Consider the following 16,511-nt stretch of genomic DNA (forward strand, 5'->3'; position numbering starts at 1 on the left):
GGGGCTCGATCCCAGGACCCTGGGATCATGACCTGAGCCGAAGGCAGAGGCTTAACCCACTGAGCCATCCAGGCGCCCCTCAGCTTTTCTTCATTGAGAATGATGTTCACTGTAGGCTTTTCATAGATGTATTTTATGAAATTGAGGAATGTTCCTTTAATCCCTATGCTCCGAAGAGGAGCATAATCATGAAAAGGTGCTATATTTTGCCAAATGCTTTCTCTGCATCAATTGAGAGGACCATGTGGTTCTTGGCTTTTCTCTTATTTATGTGTTCTATCACACTGATTGATTTATGAATGTTGAAGCACCCTTGCATCCCAGGGATAGATCCCATCTGGTCACAATGCATAATCCTTTCAATGTATTCTTGGTTCCTATGAGCTAGGAGATCTTGTGGAGAATTTTGCATCCATATTCATGGGGATATTGGTTCATAATTCTACTTTTTATGGGGTCTTTGCCTGGTTTGGGGATCAGGGTAATGCTGGGTTCATAGAATGAGTTTGGAAGTTTTGCTTCTGTTTATTGTTGAAACAGCTTCAGGAGAATAGGAATTATTTCTTCCTTGAATATTTGGTAGAATTCCCTAAAGAATCCATCAGACCCTAGACTCTTGTTTTTTGGGAGGTTATTATTATTTTGTTTTTATCACTGCTTCAATCTCATTCCTGGTTATTGTTCTATTCAGGTTGTCAATTTATTCCTGTTTCCATCTTGGTTGTTTATAGATTTCCGGGTAGGCATCCATTTCTTCCAGGTTGCTTAATTTATTGGCATATAGTTGTTGATAATAATTTCTAGTAATTCTTACTATTTCCTTGGTGTTAGTCATGATATCTCCCCTTTCATTCATAATTTTATTAATTTGGGTCCTTTCTCTTTTCTTTTGGATAAGTCCAGCCAGTGCTTTATTAATTCCTTCAAAGATCCAGCTTCTTGTTTTGTTGATCTGCTCTACTGTATTTCTGGTTTCTAATGCACTGATCTCTGCTTTAATCTTAATTACTTCTCCTCTTATGCATGGGTTAGGCTTTATTTGCTCTTTTTTTCTCCAGTTCTTTAATATCTAAAGTTAATTTGTGTTTGGGATCTATTTTTTGAGTGAGGCTTGGATGGGTATATATTTTCCCCTTCGGACCACCTTTGTCTATCTGATATGTTTTTGAGTCAATGTATCTCCATTCTCATTGGTTTCCATGCATTGATTAAGTTCTTCTTTGATTTCCTGGTCGACCCAAACATTCTTGAGCAGGATGGTCTTTACCTTCCAAGTGTTTGGATATCTTCCAAACCTTTTTTTGTGGTTGAGTTCCAGTTTCAAAGCATTGTGGTCTGAGAATATCCAGAGAATAATCTCAGTTTTTTGGTATCGGTTGAGACCTGATTCATGACCCAGTGTGTGGTCTATTTTGGAGAAAATTCCATAAGCTTTCAAGAAGAATGAGTATTCTGTTGTTTTAGTTTGGAATTTTCTGTATATATCTATGAGGTCCATCTGGTCCAATGTGTCATTCAAAACTCTTGTTTCTTTGTTGATTTTCTGCTTAGATGATCTGTCTATTATTTAGAGTGGCATGTTAAGATCCCCTACAATTAGTGTATTCTTATCAATTTGACTCTTTATTTTAGATTTTCTCGGTGGACATACCCTTTAAGAATGATGTAGTGTCCTTCTTTATCTCTGACTACAGTCTTTAGTTTAAAATCTAATTTTTCTGCTATGAGAATCACTACCCCAGCATTCTTTTGAGGCCCGTTGGCATGAAAGATGGTTTTCCACCCCTTCACTTTCAGTCTGGATATATCTTTAGGTTCAAAATGCATCTCTGGGATGCCTGGGTGGCTCAGTCGGTTAAGCCACTGCCTTCGGCTCAGCTTATGATCCCAGGGTCCAGGGATCAAGTCCTTCATCAGGCTCCTTGCTCAGCAGGGAGCCTACTTCTCTCTTCACCTCTGCCTGCCACTCTGCCTGCTTGTGTGTGCGTGCTCTCTCTCTTTGACAAATAAATAAATAAATAAAATCTTTTTAAAAATATGTCTCTTGTAGACAGCATATGGATGGGTCATGTTATTTTACCCAGTCTGCAACGTGTGTCATTGTATGGGATCATTTAGGCCATTCACATTGAGAGTGATTATTGAAAGATAAGTTTTTATTGAAATCATATTGCCTGTGAAGTTCTTGTTTCTATAGATTTCTCTATAAATTTCTGTTCTATGTCACTCTTGTGGTCTTTCTCCTTTTATGGAATAGCCCTTAATATTTCTTGGAGGACCATCTTGGTGGTCACGTATTCTTTCAGTTTCTGCTGGTCTTTTCTCCCAGTCTAAGAATGTCTTTCCATCCATTCTTAATGATAGACTTGGTGGATAAAGTATCATTGGGTTCTTGTTCTTCTCATTTAGTACCCTGAATATGTCTTGCCAGCCCTTTCTGGTTTGCCCAGTCTTTGTGGAGAAGACTGACATTATTCTGACATTCCTCCCTTTGTATGTAAGAAATCTCTTCCCCCTTGCCACCTTCAAGATTGTTTCCTTGGGTCTAAGATTTGTAAATTGTATTATATGTTGTGGCATCAGTCTGTTCTCATTGAACTTGGCAGGGGTCTTCTCTGCCTCTTGGATACAAATGCTTGTTTCCTACCTGAAATTAGAGAAATTCCTAGCTACGATTTGCTCAAACATATCTTCTAGACCCCCCTCTCTCTCTCTGTGTCTCTCTCTACCCACTCAGGGATCCTGATAATTCTGATACTGGAATGTTTCATTGAGTCACTAATCTCTCTCAGTGATTCCTTGCATTTTACTTTATTTTTGCCATGCTATCTCAATTTCCTACTTTTCTATCATCTTATCCCCTATCTCACTAATTTGTTCTTCTTCCTCATTTACCATGGCAGTCAGAGTATCCAGTTCAGACTGCATTTCATTCATAGCATTTTAATGTTCCACCTGATTAGACCTCAGTTCTGCCCTTAGAGATTCTATATTGTTGTTAATATTTTTCTCAAGCCTAGATATGGCGTTGATAGTTGTTACTCTGAAGTCAATTTCTGACATCTTCTTTATATTAATATCTATTCTGTGGCAAAGGCCACAGTGTCTGAATCATTTCTTTGTTGGGGGTTCCTCCTCTTAGTCATTCTGTTGAGAGGTACATGAGGGAATTACAGAGTCCGTTTTATTGACCATAAACCAAGCAAGATGCACCTGTTTGGGACCTTAGGGTTGTTGGCCTCTTATTCTTCCAACCTGTCTTCTGGGGAAGGGGCCAGTTGTGCTGTTACTCAGGCAACCCTGTTTGGGCAGAGTTGCCCCGCCTCCATTGTGGGGAGTGGTGGATTCGGTGAAAACCATTTTGGGGGGACTTTTGTTCTCTGGTGGCTTTCCCTGGTGGCTTTCTGCATCTCTTCTGAGAGAGTAGAAATGACCGTATCCAAACTTCTGTCTCAGAACAGAGTGATCGCTGTCTATTTTCCAGAAAGCCCTCCAGGCCCTACTGACTCTGTTTTTGTCTGTGCTGCTAAAAACTGCAGCATCCTGGTGTGCACACCCCACAGCAGCACTCCCAGCCCTCACTTCCAGATCCAAGCATGTCTTTGCCCTGTGTGCTTCTAAAACCACAAGCCACCCCAGTTCATACATGCACTCCCAAAGCTCTAGGTTTCAGTCTAGGGGGCTGCCCTAAATTCTTTCCCTGCTGCTACCCATCTGTGAGCCTATGCCTGGTCCCCAGCATGGAAGTATTTTGCTTTTCCAATGCAAGATCATGGATTCTCCCTTCCCCTTCCATTTATCTTCCGACATCTGCCCACAGAATCACAGCTTCCAGATTCATACCTCACCCTAACCACCAGAGATAACTCTGTAGAGATCCAGATGTATCATCTTACATCTCAGACTGATTCCATGGGTCTTCAGGATGGTCTCATAGATATCCAGTTCAATTCAGGGGACTGGTTGAAATAGGGTCCCCTACTCCTCCACCGTCTTTTCCCCTACCCTCTCTTTTTAACTTCCTAAGGAACTTCCATACTGTTTTCTAGAGGGGCTGCCCTAGCTTTCATTCTCACTAACAGTGTAAGAGAATTCCCCTTTCTCCACACCCATGCCAACATTTGTTGTTCCCTGTCTTGTTGATTTTAGCCATTCTAAGTGGTATAAGGTGGTATCTCATTGTGGTTTTAATTTGTGTTTCCCTGGAGACAAGTGATGCGGAGCACTTTTTCATTTGTCTGTTGGCCATTTGTATTTCTTTTGAGAAGTGTGTTTTCATGTCTTCTGCCTATTTCTTGACTGGATTATTTGGTTTTTTTTTTAGATGTTGAGTTTGAGAAGTTCTTTATAGAACTTGAACATGAACCCTTTATCTGTTAGGTCATTTGCAAGTACCTTTTCCCATTTCATAGGTTGCCTTTGAGTTTTGTTGACTGTTTCCTTTGCCATGCAGAAGCTTTTTATCTTGATTGAGTCCCAGAAGTTCATTTTTGCTTTTGTTTCCCTTGCCTTTGGAGCTGTGTCTGGGAAGAAGTTGCTGTGGCCAAGTTCAATGATGTTGCTGCCTGTGTTTTCCTCTAGGATTTGATGGACTCTTTCATCCATTTTAAGTTTATTTTTATGTATGGTGAAGAAAGTCATCCATTTTTATTCTTCTACATGTGGATGTCCAATTTTCCCAACACCATTTGTTGAACGGACTGCTTTTCTAATTAGATGTTCTTTCCTGCTTTGTTGAAGATTAGTTGACCATAGAGTTGAGGGTCCATTTCTGCGTTTTCTGTCTGTTTCATTGGCCTGTTTCTGATTTTGTGCCAGTACCATGCTGTCTTGGTGATTACAGCTATGTAATACAGCTTGAAATCCAGAATTGTGATGCCACCAGCTTACTTTCCTTTTTCCACATTCCTTTGGCTATTTGGGGTCCTTTCTGTTTCCATACAAATTTTAGGACTATTTGTTCCAGCTCTGTGAAAGATATTGATGGTATTTTGATAAGGATTGCATTGAATCTATAGATTGCTTTGGGTAGCATAGATATTTTAATAATATTCTTCCCATCCCTGATTATGGAATGTTTTTCCATTTCTTTGTATCTTCCTCTGTTTCTTTCATAAGTGTTGTATAGTTTTCAGAGTACAGATGCTTTACCTCTTTCATTAAGTTTATTCCTAGATATGTTGTGTTTTTTGGCACAATTGTAAATGGGATTGATTCCTTGATTTCTCCTTCTTCTTCATTTTTAGTGTATAGAAATGTATCTGGCGTCTGTGCATTGATTTTATATCCTATATCAGTTCTAAATTCCTATATCAGTTGTAGCAGTTTTTGGTGGAGTCTTTTGGGTTTTCTACGTAGAGTATCATGTCTGCAAGGAGTGAGAGTTTGACTTCTTCTTTGCTGATTTGCATACCTTTTATTTCTTTTTGTTTTCTGATTGTGTTGGCTAGGACTTCCAGTATTATGCTGAACAACATTGATGAGAGTGGACATCCCTACTGTGTTCCTGACCTTAGGGGAAAAGCTCTTTTTTTTTTCTCCATTGAGGATGATATTCACTTTTTTTCCCTATATGACTTTTATACTAAGGTATGTTCCCCCTCTCCCTAGGCAGTGAGGGTTTTTATTAAGAAAGGTTGCTTTTTCTGCAGCTACTTAGAGGATCGTATGATTTTTAGATTCTTAAACTTTTTTTTTTTAATTATTTATTTGTTTGCCAGAGAAAGAGGTCACAGGTAGGCAGAGAGTCAGGCAGAGAAGGAGGGGGAAGCAGGTTCCTTGCTGAGCAGAAAGCCCGATGCAAGGCTCAATCCCAGGACCCTGAGATCATGACCTGAGCCAAAAGCAGAGGCTTCACCCCTGAGCCACCCGGGCACCCCAGATTCTTAGATTCTTATCCTTTCTTTTAATTCCTTTCATGTATCACATTGAATGTTTGGTAGTTGTTGAACCAACCTTTCATTCCAGGAATAAATCCCACTTGGTCATGGTGAATAATCCTTTTAATGTACTGTTGGATTCTCATAGCTAGTATTTTGTTGAGAATTTTCACATCCATTTTCATCAGGGATATTAGTTTGTAATTCTCCCTTCCAATGATGTCTTTGGTTTTGGGATCAAGGTAATGTTGGCCTTGTAGAATGAGTTTGCAAGTTTTCCTTCCATTTCTATTTTTTGAAACAGATTCAGAAGTGTATGTATTAATTATTCTTTAAATGTTTTCTAGAATTCTCCTGGGAGGCCATCTGGCCCTGAACGCTTGTTTCTTGGGAGATTTTTATTACTGATTCAATTTCTTCACTGGTTATGGGTTTGTTCAACTTTTCTATTTCTTCCTGTTTCAGTTTTGGTAGTTTATGTTTCTAGGGATGTATCTATTTTTTCCAGTTGCCTAATTTGTTGGCATTTAATTGCCCATAATATTCTTCTAATGTTGTTGGTATTTCTGTGGTGTTGGATGTGTTCTCTCCTCTTTCATTTATGATTTTATTTATTTTCCCGCTAGATTTAGGCTTTATGTGTTCTTTTTCCAGCTCCTTTAGGTGTAAGTTTAGGTTGTATGTTTGAGATTTTCCAGTTTTTTGAGAAAGTCCTGTATTGTTATTTACTTCCCTTTTAGGACTGCCTTTGCTACATCCCAAAGTTTCTGAACTGTTGTGTTTGCATTTTCATTTGCTACATGTATTTTTAAAATTCTTCTCTTATTTCCTGATTGAGCCATTAATTCCTTAGTAAGATACTCTTTAACCTCCATGTTTGTGGTCCTTCCAATTTTTTTTTTCCTGTGATTGACTTTAAGTTTTAATATTGTGGTCTGAACCAGTATATGATCTATTCTGGAGAATGTTCCATGCACTCAAGAAGGATATGTATTCTGCTGCATTAGGATGAAATGCTCTGAATATATCTGAAGTCCATCTGTTCTAGGTTGTCCTTCGAAGCCCTTGTTTCTTTGTTGATCTTCTGCATAGATAATCTTTCCATTGCTGTGAGTGGAGTGTTAATGTCCCCTACTATTATTGTATTATTATTTCTTTTACTTTGTTGTTAATTGCTTTATATAGTTGGCTGCTCCCATGTTGGGGCATATATATTTTTAATTGTAGCTCTTGTTGGATAGACCATTTTATTATGGTATAGTCTCCTTCGTCTCTTATTATAGTGTTTGGGTTAAAATATAGTTTTTCTGATATAAGGATGGATACTCCATCTTTCTTTTGATGTCCATTGCCATGATAAATTGTATTCCATCCACTCTTTTTTTTTTATGTTCAGTTAGCTGCTGTATAGTATATCATCAGTTTTTGATGTAGTGTTCAGTGATTCATTAGTTACACCCAGTGCTCATCATAACATGTACACTCCTTAATACCCACCACCATCCCCTCATTTTCAATCTGGACATGCCTTTGGCTCTAAGATGAATCTTCTTTAGAAGCACATCAATGGTTCTTTTTTTTTTTAAATCCATTCTAACATTGTGTGTCTTTTGATTTGAATGTTTACTCCATTTACATTCAGAGTAATTATTGAAAGATATAAATTTAATGTCACTGAATGCACTGGTTTTTCTCCCCCTCTGTTTTCATTTCATTTTATTTTTCCTTACCTCTTAAGTCCCTGTTCCTTAGATTGTCTCTGTTTCTTTCTGGTCTTCTTTTTACTTTTGGGCTCTTTCTCTACTCAGTGAATCCCCTTTAATACTTCTTGCAGTGCTGGTTTAGTGTTCACAAATTCCTTTAATTTTTTGTGTCTTGGAAACTCTTTATCTCTCCTATTCTGAATGATAATCTTACTGGATAGGGGTGCCTGGGTGGCTCAGTCACTGGGTGTCTGCCTTTGGCTTGGGTCATAATCTGGGGTCCTGTGATAGAGCCCACATCAGGCTCCCTGCTCCATGGGGAGCCTGCTTCTCCCTCTACCACTTCCCTTGCTTGCGGTCCCCCTCTCTCTCTCTGTCAAATAAATAAATAAATAAATAAAACCTTAAAAATGAGATTACTAGATAGAGTATTCTTGGCTGCAGTTTTTTTTGTATTTCTAATGCAGAATATAGCATGCCACCCCTTTCTGGCCTGTCAAGTTTCTGTTGAGAAATCTCTAGCTAGCCTTATAGATCTTCCCTTGTAAGTTAAGGAGTTCTTTTGTCTTGTTGCTTTTTAGAGTTTTTCTTTATCACTATATTTTACCAAGTTAATTACAATATGTCTTGGTGTTTTATTGACTTTGTTGATTTTGATGGGAGTTCTCTGCCTCTTCGACCTGGATGTTTATTTCCTTCCCCAAATTAGGTACATTTTTAGCTCTTATTTCTCAAAATTTCTACCCCCTTTCTTTTCTTCTGGAACTCCTATAATATGAATGCTATAATGTTTGATGGTGTCACTATGTTCCCTCTCTATTCTTATGTAACATAATTCTTCTTTGTCTCTTGTTCAGATTCATTATTTTCGGTTATTTTGTTTTCTGTATCACTAATTATTCCTCAGCTTTTCCAGCCTGATGTTTATTGCATCAGTCTTATGTCCAGTCTCAGTTACTGCATTCTTCATTTCTGTTTTCTAAATCTTTTTTCTCTGCAGGAAGTTCCTCTCTGAAATCTTCCATTCTTTTCTCTAGCCCAGTGAATATCCTTATGATTAGTGCTTTAAATTTCCCATCAGGCTTTTTTTTTCTTTTTTAAACATCTGTTTCACTTTGATCTCTGGCCACAGCCTTCTCTTGTTCTTTCATTTGGGATAAATTCCTACATCTTGGCATTTTGTCTAATTCTCTGCCTTCTTCTCTGTGTTAGAAATGCTAGTTATGTGTCCTGCTCTTGAAAATAATGGCTTTTTGAAGAACAGATCATCATGTAGTGTTCAGGACCTGGTGCTTCAGGGAGTGTCTCTGGTATGTGCTTAGTGTCCTCTGCTGTTGTGTTTTGGCTGCGCTATCCTTCAGGGCAGTCATTTGCAATGGCTCTCCTTGCCTGCAGGGGGCAGTGTTTGGTCCTTGGCCTGAGTATGGCTAGTTTTAACTAGGTGTGTTCTGGCCTCCTGGTTAAATGAAACCTGATACTACTTCTGTGAGAATTGAGGCCTTGCAGAACTCTCTGACTGGGAGACATGGTGTGGGCAAGGGTTTGTGTTGGTCTTCTGGGGTAGTGGCCTTCCACACTGGGACTTGGGCAAAATTGACTGAAGATGGCTATTCTGCCAGAGCACAGGGGTGTGGGTCTTGGTATAAGCAAATTAGGCAGCCAGTGAGCTCCTTCTAGCAGGTGGCTCCCTGCTTATGCTGAGGATCAGGGGAGGAAAATGTTGCCAGCCATCTCCTTTATGTCCTGAGAGGTCTCTCCATGAATGCTGCCTCTCAGAGAAGAGCCAATAATCTCCTTCCTGTGTGCCCCAGATGTTCTTCAGAGAGTTCTTTTCATGCTGTTTGCCTCTGTTTTTTGTTTGTTTGTTTGTTTCCTTTTGTCTGTCTTCTCCCCAGGAACAGTACAGTGCTCTTCTTCCTCTATCCCATCCAAGTCTACTGACTTTTTAAACTGCAGGCTTTAGATATGTGGTGTGGGCAAGGGTTTCTGCTGGTCTTCTGGGGAAGGGATCTGCTGCACTGGGACTAAGGCAAGTTTGAAAGCACAGGGGTATGTGATTTGATGTAAGCAAGTTAGGCAGCCACAGTCAGTGCTGTGCTGATTTTGGTAGGTGGCTCTATGTTTATGCTGAGAGTCAGAACAGGGAAATGATGCCTGCCAGCTCCTTTGTTCCTGGAGGGGTGTCTCAGTGAATGCTGCCTCTTGGGAACCTCTAAGAAGAACAAATAATCTCCCCACTGTGTGCCCCAAGTGTTCGTCAAATCACTGTTTCCAAACCTTCTGCCCTAGGTTTTTTGCCTGCCTTCTGTCCAGGAGTAGGGTAGTGCTCTCTGGGCTCTATCCTAACCAAGACCGGTGACCTTTAAAACTTCAGGATTTATGTCCCAGTGGTTACAAGAATTTGCCAAATTCAGCCCCTTTTGTTTTCCAAGCCAATGGCTTTGGGGAAAATTTCTCCCTCTGCATTCCCATGTGTGTTCCACTCTCTCTCTCACCCTTCTCTGCAACCACTGCTCCCTCCTCTGCAGGGTACCTGCAGTATGGTTTTTCTCTAAACCATGCCTCTACAGTTCCCACCTTCTTTGATGTGGCTTCTTCTCTCCCTAGTTGTGGAGTTTGTTTTGTCAGTCTTCAGGTCAATGTCTGGGTATTTAGGGAGATTTGAAAATTATCTAGTGTACATAGGACAAAGAGAGCCGATAGTCCTCCTACTCTGCTGCCATCTTCCTTCTCTTTTCTTCACAGTCTTTTAAAAAAAATTTTATTTAAATTTAACTTAATTTAATTAACATATAGTATATTATTAATTTCAGAGGTAGAACTCAGTGATTCATCAGTTGCATATAACACCTGGTGCTCATTGCATCAAGTGCCCTACTTAATGCCCATCACCTAGTTACCACATTCCCTCCACCCACTTCCCTTCCAGAAGCCCTCAGTTTGTTTTCTATAGTTAAGAGTCTCTTATGGTTTGTATCCCTCTGTTTTCATCTTATTTTCCTTCCCTTCTTCTATGTTCATTTGTTGTATTTCTCAAATTCCACAGATGAGTTTAATCATATGGTATCTGTCTTTCTCTGACTGACTTATTTTGCTAAGCATAATACCATCCAGTTCCATCCACATTGTTGCAAAGGGCAGGATTTCATTCTTTTTGGTGGCTGAGTAATATTCCATTGTACGTATCTACCACATCTACTTTGCCATTCATCTGTGTATAGATTTCTGAACTCTTTTCATATTTTGGCTATTGTAGACATTGCTGCTATGAACATTGGAGTGCATGTGTCCCTTGGAATTACTATGTTTATATCCTTTGGGTAAATATCTAGTAGTGCAATTGCTGGGTTGTAGGGTAGCTCTATTTTCAACTTTTTGAGGAACCTCCGTACTCTTTTCCAGAGTGGCTGTACCAGCTTGCATTGTCACCAACAGTATAAGAGGGTTCCCCTTTTGCTGCATCCTCACAAACATCTGTTGTTTCTTGAGTTGTTAATTTTAGCCATTCTGACTGGTGCTAAGTGGTATCTCATTGTGGTTTTGATTCATATTTTTTCATGTGTCTGTTGGCCATTTGTATGTCTTCTTTGGTGACCTGTCTGTACCTGTCTTCTGCCCATTTCTTGACTGGATTTTTAGGGGGGTGGTTTGTGTGTCAAGTCTGATAAGTTCTTTATAGATTTTGGATAGTAGCCCTATATCTGATAAGATATTTGCAAGTATCTTCTGTCATTTTTTAGGTTGCCTTTAGTTTTGTTGACTGTTTTCTTTGCTGTACAGAAGCTTTTTATCTTGATGAAGTCCCAATAATTCATTTTTGCTTTTGTTTCCCTTTCCTTTGAAGACATGTCTAGCAAAAATTTGTTGCATCCAAGGTTAATGTGGTTGTTCTCCTCTAGGATTTTGATGGATTTCTGTCTCACATTTAGGTCTTGCATCCATTTTGAGTTTATTTTTGTTTATGTTATAAGGAAGTGGTCGAGTTTCATTCTTCTGCATGTGGTTGTTGAATTTTCCCAAAACCTTTTGTTGAAGAGACCTAGACAGTCTTTCTAATCATCATATCTAATAGCTGTATCAATCTAAATGCACCAAAATATATTTATATGTAGCATTAGCTTTTATGAAAAAGAGTTTTAAGAAAAATAGTTGACACAACACTCTAGAGTCCCCCCATCTTATGGGTAGTTACATTTCTCCTTATAGATAGTTAATATTCCCTTGCTACAACATATATAATCTAACAGAAAGAAAATGATGTTCTTGATAATGGCAACAAATAGTATATTTAGGGAATTAGGAAACTGCTTTGACATCTCTATCAGTTCTTTCTGTAACAGAACTCACTTTTTTCCTTCTTTTTCTTTCTGTTATATTCCCTAGTGGTGTATAGCTCTAGCATCCTTGTTATACCTTGGGGATGTGATGCTAATTTATTATTTCCCTGAGACCTTTCAAATAGGAGCAGTGAGCAGAACTATTAGGTATTTCCTGAACTGGCTTCTCAGGGGATGAATGAGCTGTCCAAGCTGGTTTCTTATGTCTTCCAGTATGGTTACTTACCAATACCTACTATTTATGCAGAAATGACATGCTGATGTGACATTGTTACCATTTTTTTCCAGCTGTGCTCACAGGCCTATCTTAGGGAGGAACACTGGGAAAGGGATGAGGAAATCTGTGCCCCTTCACCTAAGGTCAAAATGGAAAAGTTCCTGCCAGATGATATGCTCACTGCTTTCCTTTCTCCACTATGGCTAATACACTTCCAAAGGTGATAGGGTGAGAGAAAGAGAGATGGGGGGGGGGAGGATACAGAAGCAAGCAAACTCTGGGAGTTGCATTCTGGCAGGTAGTTTATTTTTCTGTCCCTTAGTCAAGGGATGATTACTAGGGAGGCAGAATTTCGGGAATTACTTCAGTGAAAGAAGTAGCACTTAGGGTATTCTGGAAATAGAGGATATATTTCTCCTGGTCAGAGATTAAATATGAATAAATACAGGACATCTTGAGCATGTCAACCAAAGAGAACACCAGCCATTAGTTAAACATCAACACAGGCACAGACTATTAATTTGCAAGTTGTTGAAAGCCACTTAGTATTTAATGGCTGAATTGAAAGGTGGGAAGTGATCATGGAAGTGAGATTTTGCTTGGTGTTGGTAAAGGGCATTGAAGTCAGGAATGAGAATTTTCCTGGAGTATGCCTAGATGATGGTTACATTGGAAGCTGTATGAAGAGGAGACGAAGTGGAGGTGTAGACAGTTGTTAGTTACTATAATGTTCCTCATTTGGGCCCCGATTACAAAAATCACATTTAACTTTTAGATGAAAGTAAATGACCATAATTTAGTCTCACCAAGAATATTTTCATGCACTAATAATATCTAATGAATACAGTGGCCATTAGCAGTCTACACCAGTTGGTTCAGAATGGAAGGTTTTTTTTTTATTCTTTCTTTCTTTTTTTACCCTGACTTACAGTGTGCCCCGAGTCTGGTTGTATTATCTTAGTACTCTCTTATCAGATCAAAAATCTCTTTTATTGAATTTACCCTTTTATCAATGGCTAGCTGTATTAATTCATATGTTTATTCATGAATGTGCCCTGAGTACTCACTCTGTTAATCACCATGCCCAGGCACTTGTGGACTTACTGGCCAAGCTCATCCAAATGATCTTTGCTGGTCAGCTATCTCTAAGGAATGGTTTGTATTTGTTAATTCAAAGTTTTCATGACTCAGCTTCTGTTTCCAAATTTTTGTCAATGTTAATATAATTTAGATTGGTCCTATAAGAAATGGGAAATTTTGAGATGTTAATGGATCTAGCTAAATCTAATAACTCCTTAAATGAGTAAAAATATTTGTGTTTGATCAGCTTCTGAGAAAGGGCCCTATGACTTTTCGGGTCCTTGTCATAGAGAATGGTGGGGAAAGCTCTATACTCTGGATTCTGCACTCTGAAGAACTTTGCTTGTGATCAAGCTTTCCTAATAATTCACTGGTAGAGGGACTTCCTTCTTTCAACCTCAATTTCCTCATGTGAAAAATGGAAATGATTATTCTGTGTCAATTTCATAAAGTAGGAATTGAACCGTCTTAGTGCTTAATAATTGGAAAAGTTCCTGGAGTCAGGAACATCCTCATCCTGGACTTCTCCTTTGTTTGCAGGGCTACTTGAAGCAATGCCGGAAGAGAAGGGACATGTTCAGTGATGAGCAACTGAAAGTAATCTTTGGGAACATTGAAGACATCTACAGGTTTCAGATGGGCTTCGTGAGAGACCTGGAGAAACAGTACAACAATGATGACCCCCACCTCAGTGAGATAGGACCCTGCTTCCTGGAGCACGTAAGCATCTTCCCCTTGGAAAGGGTTTTGAGAGGAGACAGGAAGAAATGAAAGGAGTGTCTGAACTGTATGGTCATGCTCAGCTTCTTTTTCCTGTGGTGGGGGATAGACTCCTACAACCCTGATGTAACCTTCTTGCCAGGGTGTGAGGACTTAGGAAGGGTACTGTTATTTGGTCTAGGACTTTTTCTTAACCATTCCCTTCCCTTTTTCCTCTCCTTCAAGAAACCTACCAGTAGAATTTTCTTCACTTTCTTTTTTCTGTACCTGTTGGGATCAGTTTCTATGGAACTTATTGTTTTGGAAACTACATGGAAAATCCAGGGATCTGAGAAGTATGAAAGTAGCATGAAAGTAGACACCTTTAAGGCATTTAGAGGAGATCAATAAGGTAGAGGAAGTAATAAATGTAGGAAAAGGGGTCATGTGACTTAGAGGAAGGAGGACTAGGAAACAAGAGAGCAAGGATTTGAGTCCTGTGTCTGTAATGACTGTCTAGTTAATTTTGGGTAAGTCCCTTACCTTCTTTGGGTTTCCTCATCTGGAATATAAGAAGCATTCATTGTACACTTCTGTGCTTCTCTAATTTTTTTGGGGGGGTTTCATTCACAGGGAACTTAGTTGTTCTTCCAACTCTTCTCCTTTGCATAAAATATTCATTTTTAAAGAGGTATTATGTGCACACGATACAAAATTCAAATGACACAGAAAAGTGTGCAACTAGGAGTAAATCTTTTTACAAATTCCCCATATGTTTGTTGGGGGACTATTCCAGAAGACTGCTCTTATGTTCAGTGATTTCTTAGAAAGATTCACAGGAATCAGTATATAGTCATACTTGTGGTTATGATTTATTATAGCTAAAGAATGCAAAGAAAAATCAGCAGAAATAAAAGGCACATGGCACAAAGTCTGGAGAAATCTAGGGACAAGCTTCCAAGATACCTCTCCCAGTGGAGTGACATAAGATACACTCAATTCCCCTTGCAATGAGTTGTTACAACACATGTGAAATGTTTTCTATCAGGGAACTCATTATGGAATCAGTACCCAAGATTTTTGTGGGGGACTGGTCATGTGAGCATGCTCTGCCTAGAATGTACCAAAGTTCCAGATTCTCAGATGAGAAGCAGGTGTTCAGCATAAGGCACATTGTGTATATAAACTGTGAAAGCATAGTGAGTCACTCATGTCAGGGAATGATGAGACCCCTCTTGAGATCCACGTTCCAAGATACCAGCCAAGAGCCAATCTTCCAAGGAGGTCTTTCTAAGAATCATAGTCTCAGGCCTGATTAGTTAACTTTTTCTGCACAGTATTTAAAATGGTTCAGTCATGTCAGAAAGCTCCAGGGCAGTATTTATATGTATATGACATAGTGTTGACATAGTATATGACAAAATATGTATGACATAGTGTTTCCATATATATCCCAGGGAAATTCTTACAGAGGCTCATGAGGGAGCATTTGCAAGGCTGTTAATTGTATGGTGGTGTTGTGTGTGGTTGAGTGCGATTAGAAGCAATTTTAGGTATTTACTACCAGAAGATGAATAAAAAGCGTATAGGGAATGCTTGCTGTGGAGTATTATGTTGCAAAGAACAATAGACTAGATGTATGTAGTTAAGTAAATAACAGACTAGATGTATGTAACTTATAGCAATATATATAGATATCATAATCACAGTGTTGATTGGGAAATAGAATATAGAATAGTAGTTCTTTGTTGGAGCCTGCCCTGTGCATTGTGGTGTGTTTAACAGCATTCTTGTTCTCTACCCACTGAATGCCAGTAGTACCCCAGCACCACTGAGTTGTAACAATGAAATTGTCTCCAGATATTGTCAAATGTCCCCTGGAGGACAAAAAGAACCACTGATCTGTTGAAATGAACACAGTGCTTCTACCTTTTAATCTATTAAAGCAGTGAATTTGGATTGAATGATTTTTATATGTTAAATTATTGTATTGCTAGAATGAAGCCTACCTGATCATGGTATATTATCATTTCTTTTATATGTTAGTTTGCCTTTTTAAAAAAATATTAGATTGTTTACCTTCTTATTCACTTCTACAAAGTCATTTTTATCAGCTTTGTTTAGATGTCATTTACATACAGTAAGATTCACCAATTTTAGTGTATAATTTGATGAATTTTAACAAATATATATAGTTGTATAACTACCATATAATCAAGATACAGAACATTTCTACCACTTCATTAAGTTTTCTTATTCTCCCTTTGTAGCCATTCCCTGTTCCCACTCCTGGCTAAACAGTGATCCGCATTCAGTCACCATAATTTTACTTTTTCTACAGTGTCATATAAATGGAATGATATAGTAGTAGTCTTTGTGTTTAGCATCTTTTACATACCAGAATGCCTTTGATGTCATTCTGTTGTTGCATGTACCAGTAGTTGGTTCTTTTTTATTAATAACATTTTATTAATATTTTATTAATATTAATTTATTAATAACATTTATTAATAACATTGTCTGTTCTTTTTTATTAATAACATTTTATTAATATTTTATTAATATTAATTTATTAATAACATTTATTAATAACATT

The 16,511-nt window shown here is 38.5% G+C and overlaps 1 protein-coding gene across 1 annotated transcript in view; it reads left to right on the forward strand.

Annotated features, from left to right (window-relative positions):
- Positions 1–16,511, forward strand: part of LOC111139391 (Cdc42 guanine nucleotide exchange factor 9) — a 157,964-nt gene that overhangs the window by 74,453 nt on the left and 67,000 nt on the right. Inside the window, exon 4 of the mRNA XM_022491637.1 lies at positions 13,757–13,936. Coding sequence (XP_022347345.1) covers positions 13,757–13,936 — 180 coding nt within the window. The remainder of the gene's footprint in view (positions 1–13,756; positions 13,937–16,511) is intronic.

The sequence above is a fragment of the Enhydra lutris genome, unplaced genomic scaffold, assembly GCF_002288905.1.
Source record: "Enhydra lutris kenyoni isolate GAN:26980312 unplaced genomic scaffold, ASM228890v2 scaffoldscaffold105, whole genome shotgun sequence".
NCBI lineage: Eukaryota > Metazoa > Chordata > Mammalia > Carnivora > Mustelidae > Enhydra > Enhydra lutris.